The sequence below is a fragment of the Salvelinus namaycush genome, chromosome 38, assembly GCF_016432855.1.
Source record: "Salvelinus namaycush isolate Seneca chromosome 38, SaNama_1.0, whole genome shotgun sequence".
In the NCBI taxonomy this organism is placed as follows: domain Eukaryota; kingdom Metazoa; phylum Chordata; class Actinopteri; order Salmoniformes; family Salmonidae; genus Salvelinus; species Salvelinus namaycush.
Window position 1 is genome coordinate 24,987,618 of NC_052344.1, and position 18,880 is coordinate 25,006,497.

At 44.7% G+C, this 18,880-nt stretch overlaps 1 protein-coding gene across 5 annotated transcripts in view; it reads left to right on the forward strand.

The window, feature by feature from the left end:
• The window catches only part of LOC120032125 (plasma membrane calcium-transporting ATPase 1-like), a 55,974-nt gene extending 37,927 nt beyond the window's left edge, over window positions 1–18,047 (forward strand). For 3 of the 5 annotated variants that reach the window (XM_038978068.1, XM_038978067.1, XM_038978070.1), the window contains 12 exons: window positions 512–754; window positions 1,156–1,397; window positions 2,142–2,379; window positions 2,944–3,123; window positions 3,459–3,546; window positions 3,664–3,770; window positions 4,380–4,571; window positions 6,602–6,815; window positions 7,818–8,029; window positions 8,666–8,773; window positions 12,173–12,361; window positions 15,383–15,754. In XM_038978068.1, the coding sequence (XP_038833996.1) occupies window positions 512–754; window positions 1,156–1,397; window positions 2,142–2,379; window positions 2,944–3,123; window positions 3,459–3,546; window positions 3,664–3,770; window positions 4,380–4,571; window positions 6,602–6,815; window positions 7,818–8,029; window positions 8,666–8,773; window positions 12,173–12,361; window positions 15,383–15,754 (2,385 nt within the window). Of the gene's footprint in view, window positions 1–511; window positions 755–1,155; window positions 1,398–2,141; window positions 2,380–2,943; window positions 3,124–3,458; window positions 3,547–3,663; window positions 3,771–4,379; window positions 4,572–6,601; window positions 6,816–7,817; window positions 8,030–8,665; window positions 8,774–12,172; window positions 12,362–13,113; window positions 13,234–15,382 lie in introns of all 5 variants that reach the window. The other 2 variants (XM_038978071.1, XM_038978069.1) reach the window with 2 other exon arrangements.
• Window positions 18,048–18,880: the final 833 nt, after the last annotated feature.

Consider the following 18,880-nt stretch of genomic DNA (forward strand, 5'->3'; position numbering starts at 1 on the left):
ACAGACCCGCACTGCCAACGAGCTTTACTTGTTAACTCAAGCTTTATTCGCTTACAAAGTAGGTTAGCCCTTAGCCAGTTAGCCCTTCACTTAGCCAAGACTGTAGCTTTAAGAGGCTAGCCTTACATGATACATTAAAGCCAGTTGGCTGTGTCATGATCCTTCTAACTGGAGTTGTTGGGCCAACAGGTTGATTAGAAATATCAGTAGTAGACCCTAGCCCTGGAAGACCAGTATCTAAGGCGTTATCCAGCCCACTCACACCACTGTAGACTTAGAAGCTACAGCAGCTTTTGATGCAGAGAGGAGAGGATGCCACTGCAGTACTGTTGAATGGAAAAGCTTAGTTAAACTGTCCCTTTCTATTTTTAGGCTTTTGACCTCCTTCAGCAGCTCATATTTACCTTCTGCAGCTCATATTTAATTCAATGACCTTTTTCATGTCTCCCCTTCGCCCTCCTCAACACCCCCCCCCCCCCCCCCCCCCCCCCCTCCGTCTTCTTCCTAACAGAAAATGATGAAAGACAACAACCTGGTGCGTCACCTGGACGCCTGTGAGACCATGGGCAACGCTACGGCCATCTGCTCGGACAAGACGGGCACGCTGACCATGAACCGCATGACGGTGGTGCAGGCCTATGTGGCCGACAAGCACTACCGCAACGTGCCTGATGCCCAGCTCATCTCCGCCGCCATCATGGACATCCTTGTCCTGGGCATCAGCGTCAACAGCGCCTACACCACCAACATTATGGTAAGGGAGGTTGCCTCGAAATGGTTGTCTGTCCAGGAGTACTGCACAGGCGTGTGTGTGTGTGCACTATCGATGTGTAGTCACTGATGGGTTTAGAATAGATGTTGTTGACGATTTAATTGATTAAATGTGGGGTATGAGTTTTGCTGGTAAATGTCATGTCAGTAACAAATCACTAGAATGAGATGACTGAATGTTAATAGCCTCCAACGTGACCTGGGTCCTAATCATTAGGTCATGCCGTAGCAAAACATTTGACAACGGAAGACAAGCTTTTTTCTTATTGGGCAAGTACAGACGGTACCTCCTCATTGCACTCCCTTTGGTAGCGGTTTCTTCTGTTTTGTGCCAATTGAACACAACCCTTACGTGACACTTGGTGTGTCTCTCTCTGTAACCAGTCTCCGGAGAAGGAAGGAGGTCTGCCGCGCCAGGTGGGCAACAAAACCGAATGTGCCTTGCTGGGCTTCGCTAATGACCTGAAGCGTGACTACCAGGCCATCCGCAACGAGATCCCTGAGGAGAAGCTCTACAAGGTCTACACCTTCAACTCCTGCAGGAAGTCCATGAGCACCGTGCTGAAGAACGCCGACGGGAGCTTCCGCATGTTCAGCAAGGGAGCCTCCGAGATCCTCCTCAAGAAGTAGGTTTGGGTTTCAAGCTAAATCAAGCTGCTCTCAGTATTCAGTGTGGGGTGAATCTTAACTAGTCAGACATTGATATTAATGGTAAACTAAGTGTAAATTGGTGTACATCTAAGTCCATGTATGGATTCTATGGTCCTGTGGGGCTCAGTTGGAAAGAGCGTTGTGCTAGCAATGCCAAGGTTGTTGTTTCAATTTCCACATGGATCACACACATACTAAAATGTATGCATTCAGTAAGTTAGTTTGGACAACCGGGTCTGCTAAGTGGCATATATAGCCAATGATATTATATACTGATAGTGTACAAGTTATCACCTCATACAAACATGGAACAACTTTGGTTTTGTAGTGGATGGCACACAATTAGCAAAGCACTAAGCACCTCTCATTCAAAGAGCTTAACATGGGTTCTAGGTGGCCAGGCAGGCTTGCAAAGGAATTGTTTTCGGCTTAGCCGCTAAGTAGTTCAAGTGCATCCCACCAAGCCCCTTAACATAGCTTCTTAAAAACAGGCCTGGAGAAATGAGTCTAAGCCTTCCCAAATGGCTCTAAACATGCCTCCTTTTTACCCACCTATAGGGTCTGGTCAAATTTAATGCACTATGTAGGGATTAGGGTGCCGTTTGGGACGAAGTCAGAGAAACAGGCTTCCTGCTGTGTGTTATCACATCGCTGGGTCTAACCACATCACACCCGTCTCTCTCGTTCTTTCTTTCTCTCGCTCTTTCCCCCACCACCAGGTGTTCTAAGCTTCTGACAGCGAGCGGCGAGACCAAGGTGTTTCGTCCCCGGGACAGAGAGGACATGGTGAAGAAGGTGATTGAGCCCATGGCCTCAGAGGGCCTGCGCACCATCTGCCTGGCCTACCGCGACTTCCCTGTCTCGGAGGCCGAGCCTGACTGGGACCAGGAGAACGACATCCTCACCAGCCTGACCTGTGTATGTGTGGTGGGCATCGAGGACCCAGTCAGACCCGAGGTCAGTTTATGGACCACAGTCAAACAAAACAAGCAGACTGACATTAGCAAAGATACAGTGGAGTAATCTGATATACTTTACCTACCACACACCCGACATGGCTTCTAGGGCATGAGATTATTGAAAAGGAAGCAAGCCTCTGCACACAGTTGTATGCAAATGTCAGAGTTATTGTGTTATTGACATTTCCATTGACCCCGAAGTGTGTTCTTATCAGTATAGATATGTGACATTCAGAGAGGCCACTGACTAGGAACAACTCTGGGTCCTAGTTAATGGGTAATCTCTGTCAGCCTCACACATGGTCTATCAACAGCTCCTGTGCTGGTGAAAGTCAAAGACCCATTGCAACCAGATGGGATATTGAGGATGACTTGTTCCCTATGGAACAGAAGTGGTTTGCTCGTACAGTGATCTTGCCTGAGACCTGAAGACTTGTGTACACTCCCTGAGCTGATGCCTAGGCTTGAGCTCTGCAAGCTAGGACAGTCCTGCAGCTGTCAGGAAACCCGGATTTCGCAGCCAGTCAGTCATACTAACACCTCTCTCTCTCTGCCCCTCCAGGTCCCGGACGCCATCAAGAAATGTCAGCGTGCCGGGATCACGGTACGCATGGTAACCGGGGACAACATCAACACGGCCCGCGCCATCGCCTCCAAGTGTGGCATCCTGCAGCCCGGAGACGAGTTCCTGTGCATGGAAGGCAAGGAGTTCAACCGACGGATCCGTAACGAGAAGGGAGAGGTGGGTTAAATATATTGTCGTGCCTTTACACCAAAACACAATCATCTAGGTCATGTTCATTATCACCAAACGGAAGAAAATGGATTGAAACAGGGAGAGACTACCTGGGCTCGTCCAATAAGAAAGACTTATTTTCATTTCCCATTGCAAAAGGTTTGAGACCTTTTTCCATTGCGTGCCCTAATGAACACAACCCTGTTTGACATTGTACTTCAGTGTTAATAAACCTAGTAGGGTTAGTTGGCCCTGATGGACTAATGGAACGAGCTAACAACATGGTTGATAGATGAAGAATGGGGATTGTAGGCTAATTAGTCTCATTTTTCCCCTTCTAGATTGAACAAGAGCGCATTGATAAGATCTGGCCAAAACTCAGAGTACTTGCACGATCCTCACCCACCGACAAGCACACATTAGTCAAAGGTACTTCGCTTTGCTCTTTCAGGATGAAAATGAAAAATGTCGTTTTCACAAGTCACAGTGTCCTGAAATCTGTCATTTCAGATGTCTTATTTGGTAAGTTGTTCTCTCTCCCCCCAGGTATCATCGACAGTACGGTCTTAGAACAGAGGCAGGTAGTAGCAGTCACAGGAGACGGCACCAACGACGGGCCCGCCTTGAAGAAAGCTGATGTCGGCTTCGCCATGGTGAGTCTCATTTCTCTGCCAGTCCTATCAGAAAGTAACATGTTGCTACTGATTGGCTGTAAATGATTGCCCGTACTGTATGGAATCTCATACTGTCCAGATAACCGTGAGTCATATCGTCACAAGTCCAGATAACGATCATGATGGAACTTTAATCTGCACTTTTATATGGGGAGTCAAAAACGATGTTGGGTTTTAAAGATGTCACTGTAAACTTTATGGATGTAATTTACTGCATGTTTACATGAGCGAAAGATGTGAAACTGAAGTTCAACGAAGTTGACTGACTGATAACATCGCACTCTGTAGTGACCAATGGCCGTCACATATCGGCACATATCAACAGTAACAACAAACGTACTGCACCGCAATTACATGTGTATAGGGCTACGACTACTTGAATATCGAACTCTTGTTTCTCTTACGCATTTTGACTTAATGAGACCGTTATGAGTTGCCCGAGGGGTAGACAGGGATATGAAGGTTTGGAGTGGGGATTGAACCCTTGTCTCCTGGGAGAGAAATATGTGTGTCCAGAGCGGAGGGCTTTAACACTAGACCACGGCTCTGCACAACTTCAATATAGAACTTAATGTGTGTCACCTGCAGGGTATCGCCGGCACAGACGTGGCCAAGGAGGCGTCTGACATCATCCTGACGGACGACAATTTCAGCAGCATCGTCAAGGCGGTGATGTGGGGCCGCAACGTCTACGACAGCATCTCCAAGTTCCTCCAGTTCCAGCTCACCGTTAACGTAGTAGCCGTCATCGTGGCCTTCACCGGCGCCTGCATCACGCAGGTAACACACACACAAACTAGGGATGGGCACGGTTATGCAGATATCACACCGGATGATGCTTTTCCATTACTTGGGAGAGTATTCATTTGTAAGAAGAATATAGGCCTATTTTAATAATGAAAAAGATTTGTCTGAAATTAAATAAAATTGTCTGTGACATTGCTACATAGACCATTGGGGCGGCAGGTAGCCTAGTGGTTAGAGCGTTGGGCCAGTAACCGAAAGGTTGCTAGATCAAATCCCCGAGCTGAAAAGGTAAAAATCTGTCGTTCTGCCCCTGAACAAGGCAGTTAACCCACTGTTCCTAGTCCGTCATTGTAAATAAGAATTTGTTCTTAACTGACTTGCCTAGTTAAATAAAGTTTAAATGAGGGAAAAAAATTGCATTATTTATTTTTTAATAAACAGTTTTATGACAGTTATGAGTGCGCCCCGTAAAAACGACTCATGTAGCCTACACATCCGTTTCACGTGTAGCTTCTAGTCAATCAAAGCGCAAGTGAAGTGGGACATTTCTAATCGATGCCAAATGGAATTAAAATGACTGAATGAAGATGGACAAATGAGAAGGAGTAGGCTACAATGATCAAGCAACAGGTAGGCTGTTGTTTAATAGGAATGGTGTTGTAGACCAGTACGGGGAGTGCAGCAAAACCGCCTCAATCAGCCTTACTATGTTAGCTATCTAGCTTCTTTACAACAATTTGATGCATTCAAGTCGGGCACTATCAGATGGTATGATAGACAAACTATGGCAGCAACAAGTTTGTCTAACTAGCCCGTGTCGGTTTGGCTACTTTCTCTCCCTCCATGCCTCACACAGACTGCCACACATACCTGCTCCTCTCCTCTCTTGCCCCTCCCCCACCTTCTGCTGAAACAAGCAGAGCACAGCACACCAGCTCTGTTGCGCGTTATGACTCATTGTATGTGATATGGAGAAAAACTAAGCGCTGTGCTCTTGGATTTGATTTGCATTCAGAGGGGACATTGTAGAGGGAATAGAGGGTTTGGTTCTTAGGAGCAGCACCAGGATCTATCCTCCCTTAGCTTAAATGGAAAGATTTGTCACCTATGACTGAAGTCTATGATCTGTGTGTGTGTGTATCCACAATGACTGAGGCAGTACAAAATGGAGCAACCAATTTATTCGAATGTATTCCCTTGGATCAGAGCTGCTTTTCAGGTTCTCTCTGACTAGAGGTAGCAATCATCTGCCCCTATTTGACCTGTCGGTCACAGCAGCCGCCAAATTAGTGCTCATCCAGGGGTAAAACAATGGTAAATGGGCCTGCAATAGAAACGGAACAAACAGCTATTTAAAGCTCCGGGCCTGAGCTGTGTGCATTATCCAACAGTGCTGTAATTTTGAGATAATGAGTGATGAGTGGCTGAGCATTTACTAGAGGGCCACACGGGTCAAGAGACGCACACACACACACACACACACACTGAATGCTAGTGTAGATGCTAATGTGTTTACCTGTGTGTATCTAGCCATTCTGCTAGCATGCTAAGCTGCACAATGTATGTAGGTAGTGCCTCTGCTAGCAGGCTAAGCAGCTAATGTATATGAAGCTAGCTGCTCTGCTAGAATGCTAAGCCGGCAATGTGTATATAGACGTATGTAGCTCGCTAGCTCCTCTGCTGGTGTGAAGTGGTTTGCCTCTCTACTGGAGCCTGAATAGCTCTGGTGAGTCAGCAAGTGGACACCTGTATAGCTGCTTGTGTCATTTCTGAGCAGTGTGTGGGCTACTGAAGTCTTTTAGCTTTCAATGATCACTACTCAGGCAGCATTTGCTCTTCGTGTTATGGCCTGCACTGCTTTGAATGTGTTGGTTGGATTTGTGCAGTGTGTCTACAGTCTGACGTTGGGATAGTGTGGAGGATGTTATGTAAGTAGTACTGACTGCATGAGTAATCTTTCTCACTCTGTCCTGCTCTCCCCCCCCTTTCTGTATCTCTCCTCCTCTTTCTACTCCCTTCCCTGTCTCCCCCTATCCTTTTCCTACCTCCCTCTCTCCCGCCAGGACTCTCCTCTGAAAGCTGTCCAGATGCTGTGGGTGAACCTGATCATGGACACTTTTGCCTCCCTGGCCCTGGCCACTGAGCCCCCCACTGAGTCTCTACTGCTGAGGAAGCCGTACGGCCGCAACAAGCCCCTCATCTCCCGCACCATGATGAAGAACATCCTTGGCCATGGAGTTTACCAGCTCATCCTCATCTTCACCCTGCTCTTCGTAGGTAAAGTACTAGTGTGTCTGTGTAGAAGCGTGTGTGTGTTTTCCATTCTCTGCATCTCACTCTAATTGCGCACTGAGCTGAAACGGCTTACCATATGCCATGGAATTTCACATGGGTATGAGGCGGTCTTGATCGACTGGCTCTCTGATGGTGTCACCTTTACTACCACCTTAACTAGGGCGGCAGGTACGCTAGCGGTTAGAGCGTTGGGCCAGTAACCGAAAGGTCGCTGGTTCAAATACCCAAGCCGACAAGGTGAAGTACCTGACGCTGTGCCCTTGAGCAAGGCACTTAACCTTAATTTGCTCCAGGGGCGTGTACAACGGCTGCAAAACAACACATTTCACTGTCCAATGTCAGATTAACCTCAGTCGGCAGAAGGCTGAGAACATTTGATAGTTTAATTGTAATTTGCTGATCTTTTGATGTGAAAGAGGTGTTCTGATCTCAATGGGACTGCCACGAGCAGCGGTGCAGATATTTTGATGAGCAAGATGCAGCACTTCGCTCTCACACAGTATCTGCACATGTGCAAGGGTTCGTTTTAACGCTGTTAGTGCGTGGTAGCCACCGGACCAAAACAGCGGTGAAGTTGAGCCTTATGCTTCAACGTTCTTAGTAGTTGTGGAAATTGACCCACTATACTGTTTCCTTTCTGCATCATAATGCTGCCTCTACCTTTAAATCATTCCACAGAGGGCCTAGTGTCTGCAGGTTTGAGTTTTTTCCTTTCAATTAAGACCTAAACAACCAGGTGAGGGGAGTTATTTACTAATTAGTGACCTTAATTCATTAGTCAAGTACAATGGAGGAGCAAAAACCCACAGACACCCTCTGTGAAATGAGTTTGACAAGTGATCTAGATAAAATAAAGATATTTTTAAAAGGTAGTGGGTCGACACTTCACCTCCCCCGTCTCTCTCTCTCGCTCTCTCTCTCTCTCTCTCTCTCTCTCTCTCTCTCTCTCTCTCTCTCTCTCTCTCTCGCTCTCTCCCCCCCCAGGTGAGCAGATCTTTGACATCGACAGCGGGCGGTACGCACCCCTCCACTCGCCTCCCTCAGAGCACTACACCATTATTTTCAACACCTTCGTCCTCCTGCAGCTGTTCAACGAGATCAACGCCAGAAAGATCCACGGCGAGCGCAACGTCTTCGACGGCATCTTCAACAACCTCATCTTCTGCTCCATCGTCTTTGGCACCTTTATCATCCAGGTAACACTTAGTGTCTAGTGTCTTCAGACTGTAGCATGTCTGCTTGCTGGAGTTGCTCACTGCTTTAAACAGACACCATTTTTTTAAATGTTTTGGTCAGTTGGCAGATGCTCTTGTCTAGTGCGACTTACAATTAGTGGATTTGTCTTCAGATAGCTAGGTGAGACAACCACATCACAGTCGTAGTGAGTACATTTTCCCTCATTAAAGTAGTGATCAGCAAAGCCAGCGCTAGGGGTTAATTTAAGATGCTCTTAGAAGAGGGTTTCAGATGTTTAGGGAAGATGGGTCTGTCTGAATTGACACCCTATTCCTTATATAGGTCACTACATTTGGCCTGACTGCAGGCTACAAAAGTAGTACCCTTGTATAGGAAAGGGGGTCAATTTCTGGAAGAATATAGATTCTTCCCCATATATAAGAAGGCCAGGGCTCCCTTAAATGAGTCATCTCAATGGCGCTCACCTGGATAAATAAAGAATGAAGAAAAACGAAACCCAAACCATATTCATACACGGTTCACATGAAACCTGTTGTAACACGCATATCTGTCAAATGGAATTACCAGCAAACCAAGAAACCGTGAATGAAAATGAGCTTGACCTCTAAATGTTTCTTTCCTCTCCGGCCTCTCAGATAGTCATAGTGCAGTGGGGAGGCAAACCTTTCAGCTGCGTGGGCCTGAGCATCGACCAGTGGCTATGGTGCACCTTTCTGGGCTTTAGCAGTCTCCTCTGGGGTCAGGTAAGAAGACCCACACACACACACAGTGAGTTGCAAGTGCGTCACCTGTAACCTTCCAACACTGCCCCATCCGTCAGGGAAACACTACTGCCCCAATGTGGCTGTGTTGGGTAGCTGAATTGCCACACTGTATTGAAATGGCTAGTTGGATGATGAGGATCTAGAATTCCTGATTTGAGCGCTGGCATGTTATTTCTGAAATATCTATTGTATTACAATTTCCTGTTCACCTCCTGTTTTTTTTTATGTTGTTGATTGTGATGTCAGTTGTGCATTTTGTGATGCTGACCTAGCAAGTAAATGGCTGGACATGACCACAGACCAAACATTGCTTTGTCACCAGTAGGGTTGCACATTTTGGGGAATATTCAGAGGTGGAAACTTTCAGTGGGAATTAACGGGAATATAGGAAAATTAATATTAATACCATTTAAATGTAGATATTTTTGCATTGGATATATTTACCATATCATATGGAGACAGAAACATAAACCTTTTTCCTTATAAGTAGGCATAATTGCAAATGATTAAATCCTTCCAATATAAATATTTAGTTACGAATTGAACTTTAAATGAGTGGACTCTTCACATGGGATGATTTCACTGAACAACAAAATAAAGGTAATATTGAATGATCCTTAATGATCCATCACATCTCCCAAAAATGTTTTCAACATACATCTGTAAAATTATAGTCTAGAAACTAAAGCTTTGGTTGTTTGCCTCTCAGGCTTCCATGTCTTCTCCCTGAACCTCCTCAATGTCCACCTCTTGAACATCAGACTGAGGCCTCATCTTCACTGTCACTTTCCAACCTTGTTGAGGATGGCTTGTCGTCAGGCTCAAAAAGCCTCAAATTTGCCCGGATGGCCACCAATTTTTCAACCCTTGTATTGGTCAGCCTGTTGTGTGCTTTGTGTGTGTTCACAAACAAGGACCAGTTGTGCTCTGAGGTGGCTGATGTTGGTGGGATTTGGAGGATGATGGAGGCAACAGGAGAAAGAGCCTCAGATCCACAGTCCCTTCCACCAGGTGGCTGATGTGATATGTTGGCATGACTGCCATATTGCATCTCCATCCCAAAGCCCTTGCTTGGAAGTGTACTTTGCCAGACTGCCAAGAACCTTGCCCTCATCCAGGCCAAGGTGGCGAGACACGGTAGTGATGACACCATAGGCGTTGTTGATCTCTGCACCAGACAGGATGCTCTTGCCAGCATACTTGGGGTCCAACATGTACGCTGCGGCGTGTATGGGCTTCAGGCAGAAATGCTTTTTGATGTATTTCAGAACTGCACTTTCCTCTGCTTGGAGCAACAGTGAAGTGGGCAGGGCAGTATGGATTTCTTCTCTTACATCTGCGAGCAGAGTCTGAACATCAGGCATGGTCTCCCTCAATCCGTGCAATGGCTACTGCTATCGGTTTCAGGCTGCTTACCACTCTCTCCCAATATGCATCATCCAGGAGGATCCTCTTGATGGGGCTGTCCATATCAGCAGACTTCCCCTCCAGGAGACTGTCAAACATGATGACTGACAACACCACCCCAACGGGTGTTGCTGGGCAGCTTCAATGTGGTGTTCTTATTCTTCTCACTTTGCTTGGTGAGGTAGATTACTGCTATAACTTGATGACCCTTCACATACCTAATCATTTCCTTGGCTCTCTTGTAGGGTGTATCCATTGTTTTCAGTGCCATGATGTCCTTGAGGAGCAGATTCAATGCATGAGCAGCACAGCCAATGGGTGTGATGTGAGGGTAGGACCCCTCCACTTTAGACCAAGCAGCTTTCATGTTCGCAGCATTGTCTGTCACCAGTGCAAATACCTTCTGTGGTCCAAGGTCATTGATGACTGCCTTCAGCTCATCTGCAATGTCGAGACTGGTGTGTCTGTTGTCCCTTGTGTCTGTGTTCTTGTAGAATACTGGTTTGAGGGGTGGAGATGATGTAGTTAATTATTCCTTTCCCACGAACATTCGACCACCCATCAGAGATGATTGCAATACAGTCTGCTTTCTCTATGATTTGCTTGACCTTCACTTGAAATCTGTTGAACTCTGCACCCAGCAAATGAGTAGAAGCATGTCTGGTTGGAGGGGTGTATGCTGGGCGAAGAACATTCAGCAATCTCTTCCAATACACATTGCCTGTGAGCATCCGAGGTGAACCAGCTGCATACACAGCTCAAGCAAGACATTCATCAGCATTTCTCTGACTACGTTCCTCCATTGAGTCAAAAAAAACATCTGATTCCAGGAGGACCATGAGCTGTTGCTGTCGATAAGGTGTCTGATTCATCATTTTTACCTCAAATAGAAGTAGAGGGACTTTTGTCAGAGGTTGCTTGTTGTGAACGCTGAGGGAACTTTATGCACTTGAATTCTTCACATGATTTGGCACAGTATTTGCAAATGTACACAGCTTTTCCTTCAACATTAGCTGCAGTGAAATGTCTCCACACATCAGATGGTGCCTGTGGCATTTTCCTGTAAAGATTAGGGGGGAAAATGAGTAAAAAAAAAAAAAAATCCAATTCCATGTACAGATAAATAGTTAAGCAGTTAGATTAAACAACTCCTTTGTCAGATAAATGTTTTAAAATGAAACCTGTATGAAAACGGGTGAAATAACACTCAGTTAGCAGACTCAAGCTAAAATCCACATGGTAGCAAAAACTAACAGAAATTGTTAACAGGTTAGAAATTATATAAACACACTTTGCTGTAGGCTACTATTTTACTCGTTAACAAAAATGTAATATAAAATATATTCACCCCACCTAGTATTGTAATCAGAACTTACCAGAAAGCATGTAGTCCTTGGCTCAGACAGTGTAGTAGTGTGGGCTCAATAGCATCTTATTAGTGTGCAAGATCTTGAGAATCAGCTGCACATGTGATGGAAGAGTGCACTGTTAATGCAGAGGGCTGCAATTCCATTGAATTGGTGATAGTTTAACCAAAATATGCTACAAGACCAAGAATTGCCTTGTGTATCCCTCAAAAAAAGTTTGCTGTTATAAAGCTAACTTTAAAAAATATATATTTTAAGCAAAATTCCCCAAATTCCCGGGCTTAACTTCCCATGGAAAATTTCGGGGAAAAGTTTCTGGCCCTTTGCAACCCTAGTCACCAGACAAGAACCCATTACTTTTGCATCAGTCACATTTATTTTCCGAGCTGACTTCCTTTCGAAATTGGTCGTTCGGTTAACAGATGCACATTGTGTGAGGGTCCCTGTTGTGCACCTGTTGCAGTCCAGCCTGTCATTCCATATATACCAGTAACCTGGGTCTTCTGTCAGTCCTCTGGGGTAGAGATGGGATTTGTGGTCCAATATTGCCGACATGGTTTGGACTGTGATAAGCCCTTAACCCCTCTGCCCCTCCTCCCTCCAGCTGATCTCATCCATCCCCACCAAAAGTCTGAGGTTCCTGAAGTCTGCTGGCCACGGCACCCAGAGGCAGGAGATCCCTGACGAGGAGCTGGAGGACATGGAAGAAATGGAGGAGATCGACCATGCTGAGCGCGAGCTGCGCCGTGGACAGATCCTCTGGTTCAGGGGCCTCAACCGCATCCAGACTCAGGTAATGTCCTCCTTGACCGCTTCTCCACCGATGTTGACCAAAGAGGAATCACAAGCCATAAGGTTAACTCTACGCATTTCTCATCCCCTTTCCCTTTCTCTCAGCACTTTGAGAGAACAGCTGGCATGTTCCCCTCAAAATCCTTCTTTTGACTTTGATTTTCTGTTTGCTTTGGAAAGCTCAAGCAAGGTCCTTTTTGCCTATTCTATTTCTGGCTTTCTAACAAGTTAAGTTGAACATGATAATGTGATGGTCAATGAAGAAAATCCCCTTTTGTGTGATACTGAGAAGAATACAGGTACAGGTATCTTAAAGGGCCAGGTGTGAAAGGTATTTGAATATGGGATGATTTTTTAATGAGGAAATGTAAAGCATCAGATCAGGCTCGGGGAGAAACCTTCAGATCAGTGCCTTTCACCCACTTTCTCTCTCAACTGCTATATCTCTCTGAGTGGGGGGAAATATACCTTTCTATTATATTTTGGTGCCTTTTCTCTCACCTTTCTCTGGTTTCTTCCACTCTTGGTCTCCTCTTGTTCTCTCGCCCTTTTCTCGCTCTGCCTCTCTCGCTCTGCCTCTTGCCTCTCTCGCCCTTTTTCTCGCCCTTTCTTGTCCGCCTCTCACCCTTTCTCTCTCACCCTTTCTCTCTCGCCCTTTCTCTCTCGTCTCTCTCGCCCTTTCTCTCTCGCCTCTCCTCTTGCTGTGGTTTCTGGGCTCTATCCTCTCCTGTCACCCTCTCTGATTCCTTGCAGATGGATGTAGTGAGTGCCTTCCAGAGCGGAAGCTCCTTTCAGGAGCGCCAGCTAAGGCGGCAGCCCTCCACCTCCAGCCAACAACAGCACGATGTAACCAATGTTTCTAGCCCTACACATGTAGCCTTTTCTACTACTGCCACTGACGCCAACACCGCTTCTTCCACTGTGGGGTGTGAGTGTGTGTTTCCTTAGTGCATGAAAATCTAACATCTTCCTCTTCTACTCTCTCGCCTAACGTTGAATTCATTCACTCTTACTTGTCCCTCCTTTTCTTAAAAAAACAAAAAATACAAAAAACAACCACATCTTCCATGTTGCTTGGTAACATAACTGCTGTATATGGATGTAGTGTAACACCCACAAGGTCACCACGAGTTCTAAGGGCTTTTTCTGTCACATCGTGTTTTCTGTTTCTGCTTCTGCTTCATTCTCTGATGATAGAGGTTGAGGGAGGAGCTAGAGGAACGTTGGATTGACGTTGTTGTCTGGTCACGTCTGCTGCTGTGCCCCCCCCTCTGGCTGGCTGGCCCCCCTGGCTACTAGCGCTCTTGTGGGCCTTGTTGTCACAGCTCTGGCCCCTCTATAGTAGCTGTGTAAATGTTTTGAGTATAAGCCCATGGTCACGGTAGATGGTAGTGCTTAAAATCCCCCCAAAAAACAGAGGTTGTCTCTGACTGAGCATAAACAAGTTATTTCTCTCTCCAAATGTAAACATATTGTCAATGTTTTGGTTACGTTGGTCAACGTTCGCCGCCTAACCAATAATGAATGACCTTTCCCATTTTAGACCGGACTGGTTCTTTCTCAGGGTCTTTCCAGGGTGAAGTCCAGTCCAGAGTGTTAAGTCGGTCTGGGTATTCTAGCCACCTTGTCGCTCCACTAATAGACAATCAGTGGAACATTGCGGGGGCTGCTGTACTGTGTGCAGGAGGATCCTGGAATGTCTGTGTCCTCTCCTCTGCAGAATGGAATTTCGGCATCCCGCAAATAACCAAGGCTGTCCCTTCCCACATGAACCTTCTTTCCTTAGACCCAGATGAAGGGCTTTGATGTGTTCTGAGTGTATTAACTGTTCTCTACCAGGGAGTGTGTCTGTGTGACCAACTGGTCTCTTTCAGACTGGCTGACCTGCAGTTGCAGACATTGATTGTATTATAACTGATGTGATGTTTCTTCAGAGGCTTTGAGACTAGGGAGCAGTGTTTTGACCATGTTTTAATTTCAATTTCTCTCTTTGGTTATAAGCCACATCTCCCTAGTAAATGATGAAGCCTCTTTCCAGGTGCTTTGCTGATGAGAACGCTTAACATTTTAGGATTGATATAATTTGGTGTACTTTTTATTTCAATATTCCTCTTTCATAGCCAGTGTGTATTGTCCACTGTTTCCCCCCCCCAAAAATAAGCCAAGAAGCACCCGAATCTTACTGACTCCAACCATATTCCTCCTTAGATTCTGTGAAATGTGTCATGGGCTATACTCAAAGGTTTACTACTGTTGAACCCAAGGTAGCACCGCTCTGCATGGGTTCTGTCTCTCTAGTCTGAGTGTTTCTTGTGCTGTTGCGTATCTAGCTATATATCAGCTTTAGACCTGCTTGGCTGCTGCAGTTTTTGTTTTCTCCACAACAAAATCAGTGACTGACCCTCCTCACCTCCCTCACCCTGAGCATGACCAAAAATAACTAACCTATCTGTGTCCAAGCTTCTGTCCTCTATGAATGTGTTCTCATCCAGAACATGTCTCCATTTTTCTTGCATTTTGAATAACTTGGACTGAGGGTTGCATTTTTGGAGCTGGACTTTTTTTGGTGATATTTTTTACTACTTTCACTACTACCCCCCCCCCCCCCCCCCCCCCCCCCTCAATGGTTTGTTGAATCCCGAGAGGAGTTTTGAGGTGTGAAAGCCGATGGTAAGAGACATATGTCCCACGACCCATTAACTTTTGACTGGTTTCTTCCACCACTGAGTGCTCAGTCTCAGTCCGAGGAAAGATGGTAACAAAAGTGATCAGGGTTTGACGACACACCGATTGACTCTAGCCTCCGGGACTAGTCCTCACTGCATACTTGCACGTCTTGTTGAGAATTTCACAACAAAATCACTGGTGTTTTTTCATGTACCCCGTCCCAAACTCACCGCAATTGACCCATTTATTTATTTTGTCCATGGTTTGAACTGCAATTGAAAATGCAAAATGTATATGTGTGCATGATTCTATGTTGAGACTGACTGTGTCCCCCTTACCCTCCCTCACCCAACAGATTCGGGTGGTGAATGCATTCCGCAGCTCCCTGTCCCCCTATGAGGGGCTGGAGAAGCCAGAGTCACGCAGCTCCATCCACAACTTCATGACCCACCCAGAGTTCAGGATAGAGGACTCGGAGCCCTCCATCCCCCTCATCGACGACACCGACGCCGAGGACGATGCCCCCACCAAGCGAAACTCCGCCTCCCCCCGCAACGTCACGCCTACCCCTCCTTCCCCGTCACTCTCGCCGACGCCCTCGCCCAACCAGAACAATAATGCAGTGGAGAGCGGCGGCAACAACCACCTCTACGTGGAGGGCAACAAGGCAGCAGGGACCCCCTCGGCCCCAGGGAGCCCCTTACACAGCCTGGAGACCTCCCTCTGATTCTGAGCCAACCCTCAGCCACTACTACTACCACCACAGCCACTTTTCTACCCACGACGAGGAGCTCGCCTCGGAGGAGGAGCGATGGCAGAGGAGAAGAGGAAAGAAGGGGTAGAAGGGAGAGTCTTCTGTAAGCTTCGAGCTTGTGCTGGACTGAAACGAGCAAACATTCTCGAATGTAGGGTTTGGTTTTGATTTTTTAATTTAATTAGAATTTATTTTTGTTCTTAAAAATACCCCTCTGGCAACGCGAGGGCTTCTTTTGTCTCCACCCCTCCCTCATTGATAACTTTTAAGTTGTTCTCGGTGCAAGAGGGGTGAATATAGACTCAGATTGAAAGTGACCTGTTTTTTTAATTGATATTATTTTAATGGGGGGGGGTCCTCCTCCTGGCTTGAAGATCAGCTGTAAGAAATGAAAGACGACCTTTAGCTTCTCTTTATCTGAATGGTGGTGTATATTTATGTCTTTGGCCCTTGCTCATTCAGAAACTTTTTTTCTGCTCCATTGGCTGTTAATATTTTTAATTATTTATGTTTTTGGAAAAAACAGGTCTGTTTACAAAGTTTGTAGATACTTTTTTTCTGTTTGTAGACGAAAAAGCTTCCTGACGTACGATGCAGAAAATCGACAGACAGAGTAAAACATTGAATAAGAGGACTATTTCAGATACTGCTGTATTTTCAGGAAAAAAAAGGGTGTTTCTATTGAAACTGAACTATTTTTGCCTGCAATTTTTATTTGTTATATATTTGTAGATAAATAGAAATCTTCTAGCCAAACAGATAAACACTAAGGCTTGTATAGCGAAGAGGTCCATTGGGGGGGTGGAGAGATTCAACTGGAGAAGGAAGGAGTAAGAACGCCCAGGGACTCTCCATTCACATTTCTATAAATATTTACTACGTTCATTGCTTTAGCAGTTTCAATGTTCCGTTTTTCTCGTTCACAGGGAAGCTCAAAAGTCCTGTTTCTCATTTAATTGTGGGTTAAGGGGAGGGGTAGTAAAACCCTAGTTTTTCTTCCCGTTTAAGAGTTCATAAAGGGAGTTTGTCAGTTGGTCATCACATTGAGAATCTGTTCTGTTTTTTGTTGTATTTTTTCACTCAGCGAAACTTCAGTCCCTGCCAATGTACAATATTGACATTTGTTTACTCAGGCATAGAAAAGGGTTGAATTGAAAACGGATTCTATAAATTAAGAAAACATTTTAACTTCACATTTTTGGTCTTTAGGTAGTAAAATGTTGTATTGGTAAAAATAAAAGCAAGTGGATTATTTTCAGATTTCATTCAATTATTTTCATTTATTTTTATGAAAACTTAAATTTCCCCCAATGTATGGTTTGTTCACATCTGAAAAATCACCCCCCCCCCCCCCCCATAAGACTCCTTTTACAGTCATAAATGTTGCTGCATTTGATTTGTTTTTAGAATATTTTTGACACCTGATATACTGGAAAAAGTAAAGAATTGACACATTTTTTTAAGACTAAAAACACTAGGCATACACTGGTAACTGCACAGGGGTACTTTGTTTCATAACACCTCCCTTGGGAACATTTTTATACAGACAACCATACAAATTGTACCTTTGTATTTTTATGGAAACGCAGATGATAACTTTCAACCTACTGAACCAGAGTTTTGGGGTTTGACACAAATTACACATTGGAACATTTGGGGCGGGGTGGGGCACTCACTAAAAAGGGTTGTGATTTGGTTCTGGTAGGAATATTTTTCTCAGGGTGGCAAATGGTATGAAATAAGAGACTAGGCTTTTATATAGGCATGTGGTCAAAATACTAACACATTTGTTAATGTTGTGAAGTAGCTTATCAGCTATGTTGGGTTGTTTTTGTTTTGGCAGCAGGGTGCAGATTCTGACTGTTAAATCCCTCACCTGTTTAGACCTCTCACCCAATCTTAGCTGGGTGCAGGGGGCCAAGAGAGAGGGGGGAAAGGGATATGTTCAGTAGTTGCTCAATGACAATTATATTTTGGGAATAAGTTTCTTGTTTTTACCAAAAAAAAGCAGCTTGAAATTGCAAAAATGGGAAGAAAAAAGACTCCATCTGTTTTTGTTCTGTAGATTCTTCCTATAACGGGAATGAATGTTTATCCATCTGTTTTATGGATTATTTTTTTTTTATCTTAACATTTGGAAATAAAAACTACTTCATGTCTGTTTTTCTTGAGTAATTTAAATGATTATCGTGATTGGATTTACATTTGAAACTTGTCGAGTAATGTGTATGGTTTTTAAAAATAAAAAATTGATATTTAGCCTAAATACAGCCATGTTTTTCATTTATCATGCGTAACAGGCCACCTTAAAGGACTTTAAAAAAAAAAAAAAAAAAAAAAAATCCTAATCTGTATTTTGGATGAAAATGGCTCATAAATAGCCTGTGCATGCGCACATGGAAAAGTATTGCTCAAATCCAACAAAATGGAATAGAAGGTTGCTGATGAAGTTTGAAATGACACTTTCATGTGTGATGTGTAAGACGTGGATCACAGAGCTTTGCCGTTTCCAAAATTACTTATTTGGGTTTTGGATCCTTCATGTTTTATGTGCGCCTGCGTCTGAATGAGGTCTATCGCTGGTGGGATATGTTTCTCAAAATGAAGTGAAATTGCAAAAAAAAAAGTTATTGGGAACTTCGATAACATGTCGTTTACATCTAAAATGCAGATTTGGTAAAAAAAAAAAAATATATATATATATATATACTTGTCCTTTTAATAATAGTATGATTCTGCTTATAGTGCAACACCCATTCTGTCAGATGTCTGCTTAGTGCTTCAGTTGTGTTACACTGCCATCTAGTGGTGAGTCTGGGTGGGGTTTGAAAGATACGCGGAAACAAGTAACCCGCCACTAACAATTCGTCCTCTGGATAGCTGCAGATAGGTTATTTCCTCATGCATGGAGAAGAAAAATATAGGATAATTTAATCATCATATATACCACATTCGCCTTGTCTCATTTTAATAATCAGCCCGGGATATTGATTATGGCACTGATAATCAGTAAGGTAACTTACGTTCCCTCTGGACTACTGTTCCATTGATTCATGCTATGAGTAGCCTTCCCTAGTGTAATTGTTGTTGTAATAGTCA